The 18,490-nt window shown below is 38.2% G+C and overlaps 1 protein-coding gene across 2 annotated transcripts in view; it reads right to left on the reverse strand.

Moving 5' to 3' along the window:
* SYNGAP1 (synaptic Ras GTPase activating protein 1) overlaps positions 1 to 18,490 on the reverse strand; it is a 2,730,366-nt gene that overhangs the window by 2,398,056 nt on the left and 313,820 nt on the right. Inside the window, exon 3 of one of the 2 annotated variants that reach the window (XM_044083521.1) lies at positions 4,085 to 4,168. The exons of the other annotated variant lie outside the window; for it this stretch is intronic. Within the exon in view, the coding sequence (XP_043939456.1) occupies positions 4,085 to 4,168 (84 nt within the window). The remainder of the gene's footprint in view (positions 1 to 4,084; positions 4,169 to 18,490) is intronic. 2 annotated transcript variants of the gene reach the window in all.

Here is an 18,490-nt window from a genome sequence, read left to right on the forward strand (position 1 = left end):
CTGACTAGGCTTAAAATGGCTCAAAAGGGAAGCTAGCCAAGTACTTACCTATGGACCTGTGAAAGAAAGCCTTTTACTATGGCCCTACAAAAGCTAGCACAGCCTCTGGAAGAAAAATCCACACTGCAGAGCATTAAGTAGACACTGGCAGGTTTTTCAGGTTTGAGTAGTGCAGATGTCAGTTACTGCGATGCTTTTATAAAAAGCCACATATATCAGGTAATCATGACCCTTCCAGAGCCTTCTCATAGACCAGTAAATTCCACACAAAGCCTGATAAAGCAGCAAGAGTAGAAAGCAGATTATGTAGGCAATGATGACCATTATAGTGACTATGAAGAAAAGGCAGGATCCTAATAACTTTGCATTATCTGTGATGTTAAGTGTCACCTCTAACCAGTGCTTGTATGGTCAGGCTACATCCATACATATATAAAAGTCTGTTTTGGGTCCCTCGTACTAGTTGTTCTATTAGTGTGACTCAATGAATGAGGGATTGTCAGAGAAGATCTCCAATTGCTGTGAACAGAGTGAAAAATGGAGGTGTTGCTGCGCATTTCACATTTTCATGTTACGTAACAGCTATCTTTGGAATTTTCCTTCACCATTTTAGGAGCATTTTCCTGATAAATTCTCATTTAGTACAAGCATGCCCACACATCCTGATAAATGATTCTACATCTTCAAGACAAGGCTCTTAAAGAATGGTCTTTGCGACTTTTTTAAAATCATTTGTAGCTGGTGTAGAATGATGTGGTCAATTTGTTGGGAGTCTCAGGCAGGGAAATGTGGAATGATGCAGCCAGTTTGTCTGAGTCACAAAGAAAAATAAGTACATGTGTAGTGCAATGCATCCACTAGCTCCCTGCTGCAGGTGTCATTTTTATGTATGTTTTGGCAACTTATCAAGTGCTTCATATTCTGAGACAACATGAACCCTTCAAAAGACTCTTATCTCCCGAGTAACTATAGCATATGACATAAGTTCACTGCTTAGCAAATAGACAGATGCATCTGAATTACTAAGACAGACATCATCTTCAGAAGCAGCAATGCAAATTTGAAATTCCCCCTGTTCCTGCACTTAGTATTCTTTAAATGAGTGTTAGAAGACAGCTGATTAAGCTGGTGTTTTGTATCAGTTAAGTAGCTGTTCCTAACTTACTTTTTTTATGGTGATTTTTCACATGAATGTGTCATGTCATTGAATATTAGTGTGCTATCTTGTTCATATTCTGTTTAAAACCATGCAAAGTCATCTGTTTCTGACGGGTCCCCTTCAAAACATCTAAAACCCATAACATCTAATTTCATAACATTGAGACCAGAACATCTAAAACCCATAACATCGAATTTCATAACATCTAACACTACAAATCACATGAAAACAACATCCTCTCCATATATGACAGCAAACTACCAAACACACTTTTTCCTACATTTCTGCAGGGGGCTTGATACAGCAGGGTTAGGAAATTAAAATGTTCCCACTATAGTGCGATCTTGGAGTTGGTATATTTAATTTATGGGGGGGGTGCAGGGAGGCTTGCCCCCCTGCAAAAATGTAGTAAAAAGTGTGTTTGGTAGTTTGGTGTCATTATATGTGGAGGGGATGTTGTTTTCCTGTCATTTGTAGTGTTAGATGTTATGAAATCCGATGTTATGGGTTTTAGATGTTTTGGGTTTTAGATGTTCTGGTCTCACTGTTATGAAATTAGATGCTATGGGTTTTAGATGTTTTGAAGCAGACCCGTTTCTGACACATGGGTACTACATAAAATAACTGCCTTGTCTTAAACTAGTTTTATGCATATAACATATACAACTGCTTTAACCAGTCACAAATTTAATTGTAATTGGGCAGCAAGCAAGCACAGTCTTATTCTAGCCACTGACATCAGTAAATATAGTCTACCCATAGACAATCTAATGGTAGTTCTAGGAAAAATAATGGCAGCTGCAACCAGCAGTATTAAAATTGACCAGTCTTCTGATAGATGGTATACAAACCAGGTGAACTGCTTTTCTAGTCAGAATCACACACCTGCGGAGACTTCTGTTTTCATCAATGTACAAGACTCTGCTAGGCATAGCGTAAGTTGTCTCTCATATCAGAGATTCTATCTCCTAAGTTATTCACATGGAGAAACAAAAAACAGAGAAAGGAAGAGGGAACACTGATAGAACTGCAGGAAACTGGCATCATATATGACCAAGATATTCCATAGAACTTCCAGGTGCCTTAAAGAGCTCAAGAAATAGACCCAAACAATCACATCAAAGTAGGTGCCCTGATGACTCTATCTTATTTGATACAATTAAGCAGTCACACTTCTGTATGACTGTTGAAATGACTTTCTGGTAAAATTTTGCCCTTGCTTGTTATATTATAGTGTACCTACACGGATTATTTAGAGTTTCATCATTTCCTGCTTACATCAGACTCTGTGAATATTCTGTGCCACCAGTGGCATCCTTGTAGGCCACTTCAGGGAAGGCCACTATGAGCTGCACAGCCAAGACATATATTATAAATATGAAAATAAAGTGTAACGTATAAAGGACTGTCATGTCTTTTAAAATGTTCAGGGCTCTTGTTAGATGTTAGGAAGCAAACCTGGTGAGAAAAATAAATGTTTACATGCTGATAATCAAATCTTCAATTTCAATTAAAGTATTTAATTTACTGTATTCATAATGTGGTACTCGTTGTGTTCAGTGATTATTATGTAACTTACAAAGTAGCATCAAAACATAGCAATCTGTTTATCTAATACTGGTTCTATGACCATTACCAATTCTGGACCAGTGCATGTTCACTTCTGATAACCAAAATGTGAGTAAGGAACGCCAGAATGTCCTGATGTGCAGGTGTGCTTTTGCCTTTCAGAATGGCATCTAACATATTTCCAGACCCGGAACCTAGTTCACAAGTGAGATTAAATACAGGGATCTAAACAACGATGACTGCTAGAAACCTAAATGATCACATCAGTACAGGTGCCCTAACAACTATATCTTATTTGATACAATTAAGCAGTCACATATTAAGAACAGTTTGGTAATACCCTACATCCAGGAAATCTACATTATCAGACACCATAAAACACTGCACAAGCAACCAGTGAAGGCAAGCCATACAGCATGCATAATACCCACCCAGGGTGTGCAGTAAATGCTCAGTGCCTCATTACCCCTTAGATGTGCATAGATGTAGCATTACTACACAGCCTGTTGTGGATTTCTCTTTACATGCTTCCCACATGGAAAAATAAGTCACATCCCATGGTGTCAAGTCAGCTTCTTAATAAAACTAATCAGTAAACTCTATGAGAGGCCAGGCTTACTCAATGACATTTTTAATAAATTTTCATTTATGCTACCCAAACACACACATATTACATGCACATGCAATAATTTAATCTGGGTTCCAAACATCTGAATATTTTTTCACAGCAATACATACCATAATTACTCATTTACCCTGTGCAGCTCTGTATCGCCAGCACCCCTCTTTACTGAGCAGTTGAGTCCAGCCCTTCTGCTAGTGCTGCTGGACTCATCCTTATTTGCTGGTAAACATGAAAGCCATCCTAATGCCTTCCACACCCTGGGCTGGCAGGTATCAGCTGACAAGAGGAAATGCTCCCACCTCCAACTGTCCAGTCTGCTGTCAGGATGATCTCAACACCAGAGTAAAAACAAGTTTAGCACAGGATGAGGGGCTTAAATGCTGGCATGCTGGGAGCCGCTTGACAATGGAGGGAACACATGACTATAGTCATTTTGCCTTGGTGTGGCACATTCTCCCTCTTTATCCTCTTCCCACATCTAACAAAAGGATGCAAAGGCTTTGACTAACTTAGTTTTGCCTGCCTCATCAATGGCACCATTGCCTCCTTCTAAAAGGAGTCACAGCTTAGGACTGCAGTATATTAACTCTCTCCCAAAACATTTTAGCTTTCTTCCCTGGCCTCTGCTCTAGATGTCCCAGAACCTGGCCTACTAGCATGCTACAGCAATCCACCATCGCTTGACACCACGGAGATGGCTGAGTACTTTTTTATTTTAAAAATTCACCAACCTGATCATAGAGTGACTGATTAGCCACTGGGTGGAAGTGGTCCTCTTCCCCAACACCGTGCCTCGTCACAGGAAAAGCTGTGGGCTGCAGGAACAGGAGAAGAGCCTGTTATGGCCCATAATGGTAACATGATGGCGGTCCGGTGTCCGAACCCCGATCAGCCAATATCAGAGTCACTGAAGAACCCACCATTTAAAATACAAACTGAAAGGATGGTCTACAGAAGGAGACAAAGTTAGCATCAGCCTTAAAGATATTCTGCTGATGATCTGGAACATGCTATTTATGTGAAATCCTCAGCAGAGTTCCACCCTACAGTTTATGAGGCAGACATCAGAGTGCTGCACTTGAATTAAAACAAACTTAAATACTGTACTTGAGCTAGGCTTAAATATAAATTTCATAAGGCAAGTGACATTTTTGGTACTTCAGTGATGTTTACAACTTTTAAAGCTCCCCAAACAAAAAAACATAAAGAGACATTAGATATACTGAAACTGAAAGTTGTCTAAAAATGCAACTGATGAACAGTGTTAGGCTGATAAAGCTGCAAAACTCCTTTCAAACTATCACAGCCACTAATTTCATAAACAGAATGCAATATCATTGTAATGCATACACACAGGTAAGTCACCAAGACTGGGAAATGTATCATTTCTAATTTGAGGTTCATAAACAAAAGGAAAAAATGCACAGTTTCTACACAGCTCTCCTCCACCATCTTGTGCCTTTTACCAGATCTGTTTTAAAGACAATGAGTTCTACTTGCTAGTTTCTAGCACCAACCTGTCTGTCAAGAGTCTGTAAGCTTCAGGACTTAATGGTGAGTGCTGCTACATAAAAAAGGCAAGGAGACATAAAGTTCTTTCATCTCTCTGGAACATGTTTACCCCACAACCAACAACCTTTCTCTATTCACCTCAGTTACAGCACCATCACTAGTTCACTCACTATCAACAGTCAGTCTCGAATCTATGGAAAACAAAACAAAAAAGAAATCAGGAAAATCTGTCTTCCCATTAAAGGAAAGGAGAAGTACCAGCCATCCACCAGATTTCTGCATCTTAACCTCCAATGCCTTGCAGTGCTGGTACAAAAGAAGTAGCAGAAGATTAAGAAAGATTCTTTAAGGACATGAGAACCATGTGCCAGTATGTCAGCAAAGCCCTTGGAAATGGGTATCACTCTTAGCAAGCAGCATGTTCTAAGATATTAATTTATTGGTTTGTCTTGTACCATTACAATGTGTTCATCAGTGTGTAATGTGTGAAGTTAGCTTGCTCGAAAGGATGGCAAAAGTCAAGTTATCTCAAGAATAAGAGAATCATTCCAGAATGAGAGTAGATAAACTATGAATCACCTTTAACAAACGGAACCTGTAAGCTTTAACACTGATGTATTTATTTTACAAAGAGTATAGCTGGAAAAAGCATTTCTACATTTGTTAAAATATCTGTTCTGGTCTATCACTTTTACTTTGTGAAAGTTTTACAAAACAAGCTCCTCCTTAAATTACATCTGGATGTCAAATTGTAAGCCTAACCCCTAAATTTAGTCAAAAAGCATGAAAACTAAACTACATTTTGTTTATACCATACTATTCCATGGGTAATTCCAATATTAAAGGCAACATTTCTTCTTACTGTGTTTAGAAATGTGGGCACGCCTGGGATGGATGTCTTGTTCTACTATTTGTTTATTAGTTCCACTCCAATTTGGCATTTTATAATCTGATCACTGTTTATAGTAAGCATTAACTGAAAGTGATGTTTAAATAACAGCCAGTACTCTTTTTTTATTCCAAAAAAGGAATGTTAGAAAGAGGATTTTACTAAAGCAAGTATATGATAACATACTCCTTTCTTTTTTCAATTTTCAGAAAGAAATAAAGTAACTAAATGAAACTGCCTTGTCTGACACTGAAAGGAAAGCTAATGTGGAAATATATGTTTCTACCATTAATGGCAATGATATTCTCTAGGTTCTCCATACGTTTAATATTTTCACTGTTAGTTGGTTCTAATACTAGAATTACTTACAATTTCATTATCAATGCATCTTGGAGAGGCAGTTGCTTCAACGTCTGAAGTGAACGAAGTTCTGACTGTCAGGAAACACCACAGGTCAACAGGAGTTTGAATAAAGGCACTTAATTCTCATTCCTTTGAAAAGAAGACATGGATGATTGTGTAACTTAACAATTTGTTTTAATTTTGTTTGCCATCATTATTATCTTCAGGGATTTCCCTAGTTTTCACAAAGTTAACAGTCCAGTAGTTGTCTGCACTGTCATTAACCCCCATAACAGCCTTGTCAGAATTTTGACTGTAACCACAGCTTCTCTGGTATAGGTGGGAGTATAATAATACAGAAAAAGAAGCTGCCCATTAATCAAGATCCAAGTAGAAGAATAATTATGGTGGAAAACAAGTTATCAGCATACTTTTGCCAAGAATCTTGCCTTATCTCTCCTTTTTAAATACTCATTTCTAAAAAAAATAGAAAAATAGATCCCCTCCAAGGTTAAGTAAATGAAAGTTATGCATTCACCATCATGAGAAATGTGTAAGAAGAAGATGCATCTTTTATTGACTATTAAGACTGATTCTGCAGCCCTTAGGGCCATTCATCATATAAAACTCTAACAGGATGGCAGACATCATCCCTTTACCCATCTTGCATCACATAGCTCTCATTTTCCAGTTCTTCAGTTGGCAGTGTTGAACTGAGGAAGAAGAAAAAAAGCTGTGTAGAATACTGCGCATAGAAGAAGGGTATGTTATTGAAGATGGACATTCCATGCCTTTTATGGCAGTCACTCTAAATAATCAACAAACCACGTGTAGAGAGTATACTTAGAAATGTTCCCTGCCCAGATTTCATTAAGCAAAGGGAACAAACAAGTCAACTCTTTGGAATGATTTGGTCCCACCCACATAAAATTTAAGATGCCTGTGGACACTCATACAATGAAGCATACATCATCACCATTAGAGTGTTCACAGAAAAATGACAATCAAGTAATAGATTAGTTCAAGTTTGTCAACTTTTAGTATAAAAGATGAGTTACTTCTAAGTTGCATGTATCACTTAAGGAAAAATAAGTTGTTGTTTGTCTTTCAGCTTTTCCCGGTTAGAGGGTCGCCACAGCGGAACTCCGGTCCGCTAATGATTGGCAGTTGGTTTTTATGGTGTTGAGTTGCCAGCCCGACACCCAACCTTCAACGAAGGCACACCCATTCAATGCATGTCTTTTGAACACCTACTCAACCACGGGGAGGACATACAGACTCCACACAGAAGGCACTCCCAACCCAAGCCAAGAATCGAACGGGAGAACCTCTTGCTGTGAGGCAACAATGCTACTGCTGCACCACTGTGGAAGTCACTTAAGGAAAGTTATTATGAAAGACAATTTTCCCAGTAGGCATTACTTTAGCTAACAGAGTTTCTGAATTACATGTGAGTTTCTGCTAATTAGGTCACCTTACTTAAGGAAAAATAAGTAAGGTGATCTAATTAGCAGAAACTCACATGTAATTCAGAAACTATATTAGCTAAAGTAATGCCTACTGGAAAAATGGTCTTTCATAATAACTTTGTGCATGTAGAGACTTCAGGTTCTAATGGTGGAAGAGTAAGGGTTTCAGCCATACATGTTCCACTGTGACTCAAAGTATTTAACAACATAGCTGTGGTAGGATGTACCTCACAAAAGCCATACAACTCTTTTGTAAAGCAAGGGAAGAAGAACTAAAACCATAATGAAACCCTGATATAAATGCCACATGGACCCTAACAGAGAAGTAACTGAGTCCAGAGTTAACATTTACAAAAGGGTAAGAAAGGTCAAAGCTTAGGAGCATTAAAGGGGACAAGGCCTTTGCTAATCATCTAGAAAGAAAAGCAGGTTTATTTGTTTTCTTATTATGTTTTCTGGGTACACAGTCTCCTTGAAGAAAAAAATGACGAAAACTAATTTCTGAGAAAAAAATGGATATTTGGGTTGGCCTTGGAATTGGAGACAGCAGGTTTTCAGCCTTAGAGAGTGAAGGTCTTTAGGCTATTTGTCTAAAGCTTAAGACAGCAGCATTCAACTAGACAACTAGATGAGTTTTTGAAGAACGGGATGGTTTGTCTAGACCAGAATGGTGCTGTAAGACTGACATCTCCTTTATCTGCAAACTCCTTCAAAAACTCAAACCCTGCACTCCCTCTGCTGATTGCCTCCCAGCAGAATACCTTCAAATTGCAGCCAAAGCCATAGCATACCGTGTTTCTATCCTGATAAACAGATCCATCTCTGAAGCCTATATCCCCTCTATTTGGAAATTCTCACATATAATCCCTTTGCACAAAGGAGGTAAATCTACTGAAATCTCCAACTACCATCCTATTGCTCTACTCTCCCCACTAGCCAAAATTATGGAAAAATGTATTCACCATCAGCTTCTCCAGCACCTTCTCCAAAACAATTTGCTTGCTAACTGCCAACATGGATTTAGGCCCTTTCATAGCACTACTTCGGCCCTTTTAACTTTTACTGATTGCATAAATAGGAACCATAACAATAACTGTCTCTCAGCTGCTCTATTTATTGACCTTTCCAAAGCCTTTGATATAGTCAATCATAACCTACTTATCAATGTGCTAAAAGCCCAATCTCTTAACCCACAAGCAATCCTTTGGTTCAAATCTTATCTGGAAAACAGACAACAAGCAGTACTCTGGGACAATAATCTATCCACATACCTCCCAGTAAGCACTGGAATTCCTCAATGTTCTATCCTAGGCCCTCTTCTTTTCTCCATCTTTATTAATGATCTCCATACTGTTTTTCCACAATCCACCTGTATACAATACGCTGATGACTACTCTTATCTGTACTGCCAAGTCTTCTTCCTCTCTCCACACCCTTACACAAAATGTATTTAACACAGTTGAAAACTGGTTCACACAACGCTGCCTTCTTCTTAACCCTAAGAAAACTAAGCTACTACTCTTTACTCCCACCATAAAATATCCTCAGTTCCACTTCACTATTACCTCTGACAATGGAACCTGCATTTCCCCTGATTCTACTGCTCAACTACTTGGCATAAATATTGACCATAACCTCAGCTTCGATGTCCATGTTAATAATATTATAAAAACTGTTAATAAAAAATTAAGCTCCCTGTATAGAATAAAACCCTTCCTTACACCTCTAGCTAAGAAATCCATAGCCCAGACTTACCTTACTTCCACCCTATTCTATGCTTCTGCCATTTACACCAATCTATCAAAGCATAATCTCACCAAACTTGAAACTAGCTACAATAACATAACCAGATTTGCCACTGGCTCTCCATACAGAACTCATCACTGCCTCAACCTTAAACAACTCAGATGGTTAGAACTACAAAATCAACTACAATACAATCAACTTGTGATTGCACAAAAAATCCTGCACCATCCTTCTAATACTCCCATCCTTACTAATCTGATCTCCCCTTATAAAATCTTTCAACACTACGCTCAGCTAATAAACTTCTTATTGCCAGCAACCCTTCTAATAACAAAGCAGGCGATTCCCTCTTCTCCAGTGTTGTGGGTAGAATCTGGAACAAACTTCCTAATACACTCACCTCACTCTCATCCTCTCTAATCTTTAAAAAACACCTTAGAGACCACCTTAAAATACATTGGCTTTGCCCCTGCTCAAAGCCTGATTGAATCTACTTTTCATCTCTCCCCTCCCCTGGTTCCTACTCTCTTGCTTCCTTAACAATTACCCTCCCATATCTTATGAACAACACTATAACAAGTTTCCTAATGTTCTAATGTTTTAGTTCTGATTGACTTCACATGAACCCTACTAAAGCATTAAGACTTGTTTATTTTTTACTTCTACTCCAATGAAACGTTACATTATTCAAGATTTATTATTTTTTTTTTCATGTATTATTTTGTAATGTGAAACTAGTCTTTTTTTAGAATATTTTGAATGTATTAATTTACTTATGTTGGAGCTTTTCTCCTCGGGCCTCTACTGAAAAGGGATATGTATCCAGCTAGACTAGCCCGGTCAACAAATGTAAATAAATAAATAAATAAATTACATTTTATTACATTTGATTAACAGCAGAATAGAAATTAGCCTATCTAGCCTATAAATTTGGTTTGCTGAATGAATCTCATCACCAGAAGAAACTGGGGGCACATAAATGCATCCATTTAGCCAACAGTAGACTATGGAATTCCTTTGCTCACCCTTGAAAACAGGAATCAAGAGAGAAAAAATGGAACAACTGAAGATGACTGGACAAGCAAAGAGGTCAAATAGTTGGGTGCCCCAGTAAAACAAACATTTTGCCTATAAAAGGATGGATGAAAGACCCTTCATGAGGCATCAGAAAACAACATACAAGTCTGTTCACAAGATGACAGTCCTAAATTGGAATGTGTATCATCAGGAAACAGCACATGATAATGATGATTCATGTCCGCATTTTAACTGCCTCTCATTAAAGTGAGTACTAATGTGTTCCTCCTTAGCTTAATCATATACTAGACCATAACCATTTTGACTGACTCTACAAGCAGAATTCCCTTTTGAAGGAATCCTAAAAGGCCAACTATATACAATAAATAACATCATCTGCAGCATACTGAAATGCAATTCAGTCTCCTGAGGTATCCAGATAATCTGTATGGTCTCCACACTGTAATAATCCTTCCCACCCTAGAATTTTCACATCTAGGGTTAAGGTAGCTTGAGTAGTGTGTACAGTTGGAATGGGCTACCTGACTGAAAATTAGTTACATCTAGCCACCACTGCAGTTGTCACTTACAGGCTCTTAATATCTTAAGTGTGTAACAAAAAGGATGGAGAAGTTGAAAATTCTGGACTCATACCATCCACCACACAGCTCTCAAAGAAAATCTGGCATGAGGGACCATGAAATTGGAAGTTGCCAAAATAACTAAAGTCTCTAAACTTCCAGATGGCTGTACATTGAATAACAACTTAATTTCAACTCTCCCAGTGTGAAAACTGAAACTCAGAAGAGACAGGCAGTGAACTTGTCTTTTTGGGTAAATTTCAGTAACTGGCCACTATGTGCAATGCCTGGATGCCAGCAAAAAAGAAATTCAGAGAACCTGAAAGAAAATCAGTTACAAAAGGTGAGGAGAAAACAGTGACTGGGAGCAATTCTGCAGCTGTTCAGCAAAAAGCACTGCAAGCTCCAGCTTCTGTACAAACATGACTTCTAGAAATCGAGAGGAAAAAAATAAGCCAAATATACTCAGAGTTGATTAAAATAAAACACTGAAGAAGTATATCAACTCAAATAACAAAATGGAGAAAATGGAAGAAGCTTTAAACAGATATTCAGATGAGGTGATAAAACTGCAAAAATCAGATGTCGAAATGAAAAAAGGCTGGCTAAGTATGAAATTGCTGAAGAAGAGATGTTTCAAAAATAACAGAATAAGAGGACAGAGCGCAATGGGAAAAGTTGAGGTTTTCTGCTGTACCAGAGTAGCTGGAAAGAACAGACTGTAATAATTTTATGAAAACACAAATAAGCGACTGGACTGGTATTCCATAGCAGGAGCTGTTAACTGAAAGGGCACATTCTGTGTATGCTCCAAACCTGGCCATGAGAATGCAACCTAGACGGCTAATAGTAAAATTGTAATCCTAACATCAGAAAAAGTTGATTCCAACAAAACTGTGGCAGAAGGACAACATACTAAAAGTGGAAAACAGTAGTGTTTGTGGAAAATGATTACTCACTGTATACCAGGCAGAAGATGAGTAAATTTATTCCAGTAATCAGGGAACGCTGAGAAGCAGGCATGAGATTCAAGCTGCTGTATCCAGCTATTTTCAGAATATTCTTTCCAGGATGGCAAAAATCATTTTTTGATGAAGAACATGCTTAGAAGGAAATGCAAAAAATTTTGTCCAACAAAAAGTGAGCTATCAAACAGAAGGAGATGCTGCTGATTCTTCTTCTGGTAATAAATCCTACACAGAGATTATGCCAGTGAAACCTTTACCAATGTTTCAAAGGAAAATGCCTGAGAAACAGAAAAAAGAAAAGAGTTAATTAGAAGAGCCATTAGTACATTGGAAATGAAGTAGAGACTAGATTTGGGAGATGAAGATCAACAGAAAGAAAATCAGCAACTTGGAAACTGACAAATAACTGTGAGATTACAAAGCATTAATTGTATTTGTGAAATATTACTGAAAAAGAAAACCTAGAAATATTGGACTCCTTTGACTCTGTTGAGCTCATAGTAGACTCCAAAACATATGCCCTACGTCATATCATTAATGTTTGGAAGAACATTAAGGAGAGGAAGGGGAAACAAAGTACTAACTGTAAGTAAAACAAAATTTTGTTCTTAACAGTAGTATTTTATAATGCATGACATAACCTGCATGCTATAAAGTAAAACATTATAAATTATTTTTGAGTGTAATAGGTATACTAAAGTAAACAGGTGCCCCTGTTTTTTTCCCTTCTTTGTTTCTCCTTGTTCAGTTGTAAGAAATGTAGATATTGCAATGTAAAAAGAGAAGAAAAGTCTGGACAAAAGAGCATGATACAAGAAAAATTGATGTGCTTTTTTTACTCTTGCAAAGAGGAACAATTGGATTAAGGCCATTGGCTTAATCTAGCAATAAGTTTTAAGGAGAAGCAAATAAATAAAAGAGAACACTGAATATAATAAAATGTTTTCCTCTAGCAAATAAATGAGTGCTTACAGTACAGACAACTTCAGTATCTGTTACTCGTGTATCTATGGAGACAATCTAATAAGAGCAATAAAAACAGAATAAGTCTTTCAGTGGCTAGGAGATAATGTTTTCTGAAAGCCATCAAATGTTTTTCTAATCTGGGAGAGGAATAATGATAAGACAAAAACAGACAGCATTTAGTGGAAATAGAAGTACAGGCTGAACCATGTGTCTTAGCATGGATAACCTTCCTTACAGATTTGTAGTACTAAGGGGCTACTATCAAGTGAGGAGAATTACACTGGCATGTAGGCATGTATTTGTATTCCACCTAAAACAATAACTAATCAGCTTTCAGCAGGGAATACTACTTACAGATAGGGGTTGGAATTTGATTTGCAGCAGTGAGGATGTATTGGGGGGGCAGAAGGGAAAATATAACAAAAGAGGGTAGATTTTTGAAGAAATTTAGGAAAATATTTGGCACGGAAGATGTGAATTCAGTAGCAGGAGTCTGTAGTGAACTTACATTTTATTCCCCAAGGTACAAAAACTGACTAGGCTAGACAGAAATTATATTTACAGGAAGTTGTGCATTTAATTGAAAGTTTCGCTAAGCATCCAATAAGTATTTCAGATAACATTCCAATAATAACTAAAACAAAAATGGAGGGTAATGAATTAAAATGAGACACTGATGCATCCCCACCTATCTGTTTAAAAGAGAGGAATTTAAGGAATGGGTAGTAGAAATTATTTGGGAGTTATTAGGACAGATACAAATTTCTTCTGAAAATATATCAAGGAAGTGGGATAAAATTAAAGTGGAGTTTAAAAATAGATTAGAAATTAAAGAAACAGAGATATGCTTAAGAACTAACAAGAATTATTTAGAGAGACTGACAACAGTTAAAGTATTGCAGAATAGGAGACTCTCACAGAACAAGAACAGGACCAATAGCAGAATGTTAAACAGAAAATAAGGGATAACCTCGAAATTATGTGTGAGTTTAGAAAGACTGATGTTAAGTAACTGTTTTTGATAATAACTCCAGAGCCCAAAAACTTTTAGCAAAATGATTCAGGCAACAGGAAGCAGAGATGTTTTTTGCCAAACTTAGAGAGCCCAAAACAAGGAAGCTAACCAGACATCCTGTAGAGGAGCTAGAAGCATTTTGGAAATTTTATGAAAATCTGTATGAAGCACAGAAATATGGAAACCAAGGAATCAAAAGGAAATGTTTATGGAAAAATTAAATATGTCAAGGTTAGAGGTAGATGAGGCTCATTTACTATCAGAATAGGAGGATATATGAAAAAATGGTGATGTACAACCAATGTACCTGAAGCAGAATGTAAGAAAATACTACAGTTGTTGCTGGATCTTGATGCATAGAAAGCATTCAATAGAGTAAGTTGGGATTTTATGAAAAGGGCAATTGAAGCATTTGCATTTCCTGATAAAATTATAAGGTTGATTAGGAGGATGTATGAGGGATAAGAGGCAAAAATTAAAGTGGGCGGGTCCCTCTCTGATAAGTTCTGTCTGAGGGGAGAAACCAAGTAAGGGAGTCTTCTTTTCCCTTTTTCATTTGCTTTATATTTAGAACCACTGGCATAGAAAATAAGGGATTCATAAATTCAAAGATATAATTGGCATGGTAGTAAAGAAAAGCTGGCATTATTTGCAGATTATGTTATTTTGATAAAAACAGAAAAGGACATTTCAGTGTTGTGGAACATTTTGAGACAGTTTGAAGTATTTTCAGGATACAAAAAAAAATGAAGATAAAACACAGACAATAGCTGTAAACAAAGTACCCGCACATGAACTGGTTAATCAATAGCTATACTGATAGGGACATGATAAAATGATGTGGATTAAAAGGATTCTGTTATGGCAGCTAAGGATATATGGGAAGAGACTAAACAAAAGATAATACAAAAACTGAGAAATTGGAAGCTCTGTTCTATGGATATAGGTAGCCAGATGCAAGCAGTCAAAATGTTTCAGCCCCCTTAGTTTTATACACAGGTCAGGCATATTTTTATCAACCAGAAAAGAAGTAGTGGATAGCAATTAATAAAGAATTGAAGGATTTTATCTGGGGGGGCAAGAGTTAAGTGGGATAAGCTGTTCCTTTCAACAGAACAAGGCGGTTTGGGATTACCTGACTTGAAGAGGTACTTCAGAGTTGCACAGTTAAGTCTCCTATACATAGCACAAAGCAGAAAGCTATAATTCAAACTGGAAAAGGGTGATGATGAAACAGGGGAAAGCTCAAGAAACAAAGAGAGACTAAGATTTTGGATGCAGATCCTTATGAAGAATAACAATAACCATACAGAATATTATATTCATAAACTAGCAGAACTTATTCTAAGAACTAAGCCAACACAGGAGTGGAGAAAGGAGATTCTGCCGATAGGGTTGACTGCAATTAGGGATGCACTCAACGGCAAGAGGGTGCTGGAACTTACTGGAGAAAAGTGGCAAAGGGATGAAGGTATTGGAAGCAAATAATTAGAGAGGGAAAGGTAATAGAATGGGAAGAAGCCAAGAATGTATTTGGATTTCAGGCCAGAGATTGCATTCCCTTTCAAAGACTGACATCAGAGTCTAGGCAAAGAGAAAGAAGTAGGGGGATCCTATGTGAAAGAACAGCACTGCTAGAGTTTTTAGTAGACTGTACAATAGAAGCTGCCGTTTAAAAAAGGATAATTAGTTGTTGTTGTCTTTCGGCTTTTCCCGGTTAGAGGTTGCCACAGCGGAACTCCGGTCCGCTAATGATTGGCAGTCACGAACGCTGAGGTGCCAGCTCGACGTTCAACCTTCAACAAAGGCACACCCATTTACGCATGTCTTTCGAACGCCCACCCAACCGCGGGGAGGACATGTGCATATAAAATATTGCATGATAACTGTAAGAATTAATCAGAGGAGGTAGAATGGATTGGGAAGAGAGACTTAATAAGCAATTCACAAAGAAACAATGATATGTATGACTCCCAAATATGCAACAATGTTTAAAATATTTGAGATCTTTGCTTGGAAGTGTTTACAGAGATATTTTTATACTCTAAGAAGACTCTGAAGAATTTTTCCTCAGGTAGATAACAAATGGTTGTGGTGTAATGGGGAAGAAAGTGGTAAATGGGAACACATTTTTGGCAGTGTAATGAGGTTTTTCAGACTTTAAAAATTCCCTGCAACCTACTCTATATCAGAGACACTGGATGAGCAAATCGGTATAACTAAGGAAATTATTTTTTGAGCTATGATGCAGAATCAGAATTGCCTAGACATTGTAAGGTCTTGATGTGTCTAATTATGGTGGCTGCTAAAAAAAAGCAATTACTAGAAAATGAAACTCAAAGTCTAAACCAACTGTGCTAGAAGTAGTGAATATAATAACAGAGATAAAACAACTAGAAATGGGATCTTTAGAAAATGGTAGGAACAAATTACATAGAAAAAAATGAGATTATGAGAACAATGCATGCAGAAGAGAGGGAATGAGGTTTAAAAGAAAGCAGAATTCGAATAAGCCATGTAATGTTTGAATAGCAATGACTGTATGTTTGCAACTAAAAATATGTCAATATGGTTTGTTTTCATTTATATAATTGTATGATTGCCTATGTCATTAAGTGATAATTTAATAAAGATGTTTCTTGTTTAAAAAAAAGAACTAAAACCTTGAGACAGATAACTGCTGGGACTGACTGAGGAGAGTGAACAGAAGCTAGTACTTACTAGAGGAGTAGAGACAGTAGTGTACAAAATGTAACTTATAAAAATGACAGCATCAGCTAGGAATAAATAGGACTTATGAGTTTAACAATCACTCTAAAGAAAGAGAAACATCTGAGTAGTGACTTCTTCTTGCACATTGGATCACCCTGAGATGGGGGAAAGTACAGTTGTGTACACACCATAAATGTAGATGTTCGGGTGTATTCAGTGTTGCAGTCATCGCATTTGGGTTATCTGCTTGCAGTAGCCCTCAGTCAGCCTTATTATCAAAGTCTTGGGTCCTGCGTCGGTTGCTGTCTCATCTTCCATGACGTCAGGTAGTCAGGGGTATAAAGCATGCAGCCGATCCCATTACGTCAGTTTTTCTTGCCCCAGATGTCAGGTGCACCCCTAATGGGAAGCAATTAAATATATATACAAGGTTACACCTCCAACAAAAAAATAAATACACCAGAAAGCTTTAAGCATAGTAAAAAGGAAAAGAGGTATAGCCAAATGAAGTCAGGGGGCTGTAGGGAGGGTAATCAGGACTGCAACAGTGAATACACTCAAACATCTACATTTATAGTAAGTGTACACAACTGTACTATGTTCTTCGTGTTTCACTGTTGCAGTCATCACATTTGGGTAAATTCCCAAAGCTAAGGATAGGAGGAGGAAATTCGATAGCATTAGGACCAGCTATAAGGCCCTGCAAGACTGCAGTGGCAAAGCCAGCTCTGGATTTAGAGAAAATTGGTAAATGGTAATGCTTGGTGAAAGAATGTAAAGAACTCCAGGTAGCAGCTTCTAGGATGTCCTTGGTAGGGACACCACTGAGAAAGGCTGTAGAGGTAGATGCAGCCCTGGTTGAATGTGATCTTATTCCCTGTGGGATAGGTTTTCCATGGTGCTTATAGCAAAAATGAATGCAATGGCCTATCCATTTAGAATTGGTTTGCTTTGAAATGGCCTTCCCCTCTGCCCCTGCAGCAAATGCCACCAGCAGCTGTTCAGATTTCCTGAGAGGTTTAGTCCTGTTCAAGTAAAGTCTAAGTTGTCTGTGCACATCTAAGGAGCGTAGTATACATTCCCCTTTGTTCTGTGGATTAGAAAAGAAGGTTGGCAAATGAATGGACTGATTAAGAGCCACACTGGAAACTACCTTGGGCATGAAGGAGGGATTGGTCCTGAGGGACATCCTGTCCGCATGACAGATGATGAAAGGCTCCACTGCCATAAGGGCCTGTAATTCAGACACCCTTTTTGCTGAAGTGATGGCTAAAAGGAAGGCTGTTTTCCAAGAAAGGTATTTCAACTCTGCACTTGCAGCTGGCTCAAAAGGAGGTAGAGTGTGTTTTTCCAATACTAAGTTAAGGTCCCAGGCTGGAGTTGGGGCTTTCCTGGATGGTCTTCAGTTCTTGGCCCCTCTGAGGAACTGCTTGAACAGCGGATGAGAGAAGAGGGGTAGTTCTGTGTTGTAATGAGCTGAAATGGCTGAGGCATGAATTTTGATGGAGGAAATGGAAAAGCCCTTGGGAAGCATCTCAGTTAAGTATTGAAGAATCTGAGGTAAATTGGGCGCTGCTGTGCCCATCCCCTGAGTTTGGTTCCAGGAACAGAATCTTTTCCATTTTTCAGCATAAGATTTTCTAGTACTAGGCCTCCTTGCCTCCAGAATGACATCCAACACTTGTTTACTGAGGGATGGTAATGGAGAGATCAGGTAATTAGCCAGGCTTCCACGTTCAGTGTTTGAAGCTGAGGGTGCAAAATCTGGCCTCCTGCTGGGACAGTAGGGTAGGGGTCTGAGGCAGGTGCCATGGTGCCAGCAGTGACACACTGCGCAAGAGGGGGTACCAGTGTTGGCGTGGCCAGTCTGGTGCAATCAGTATTGTCCTCGGTTTGTCATGTTTGATCTTTAGCAATACC

Source organism: Protopterus annectens, chromosome 9.part0 (genome assembly GCF_019279795.1).
Source record: "Protopterus annectens isolate FY-2018-M chromosome 9.part0, PAN1.0, whole genome shotgun sequence".
Taxonomy (NCBI): Eukaryota; Metazoa; Chordata; order Ceratodontiformes; family Protopteridae; genus Protopterus; species Protopterus annectens.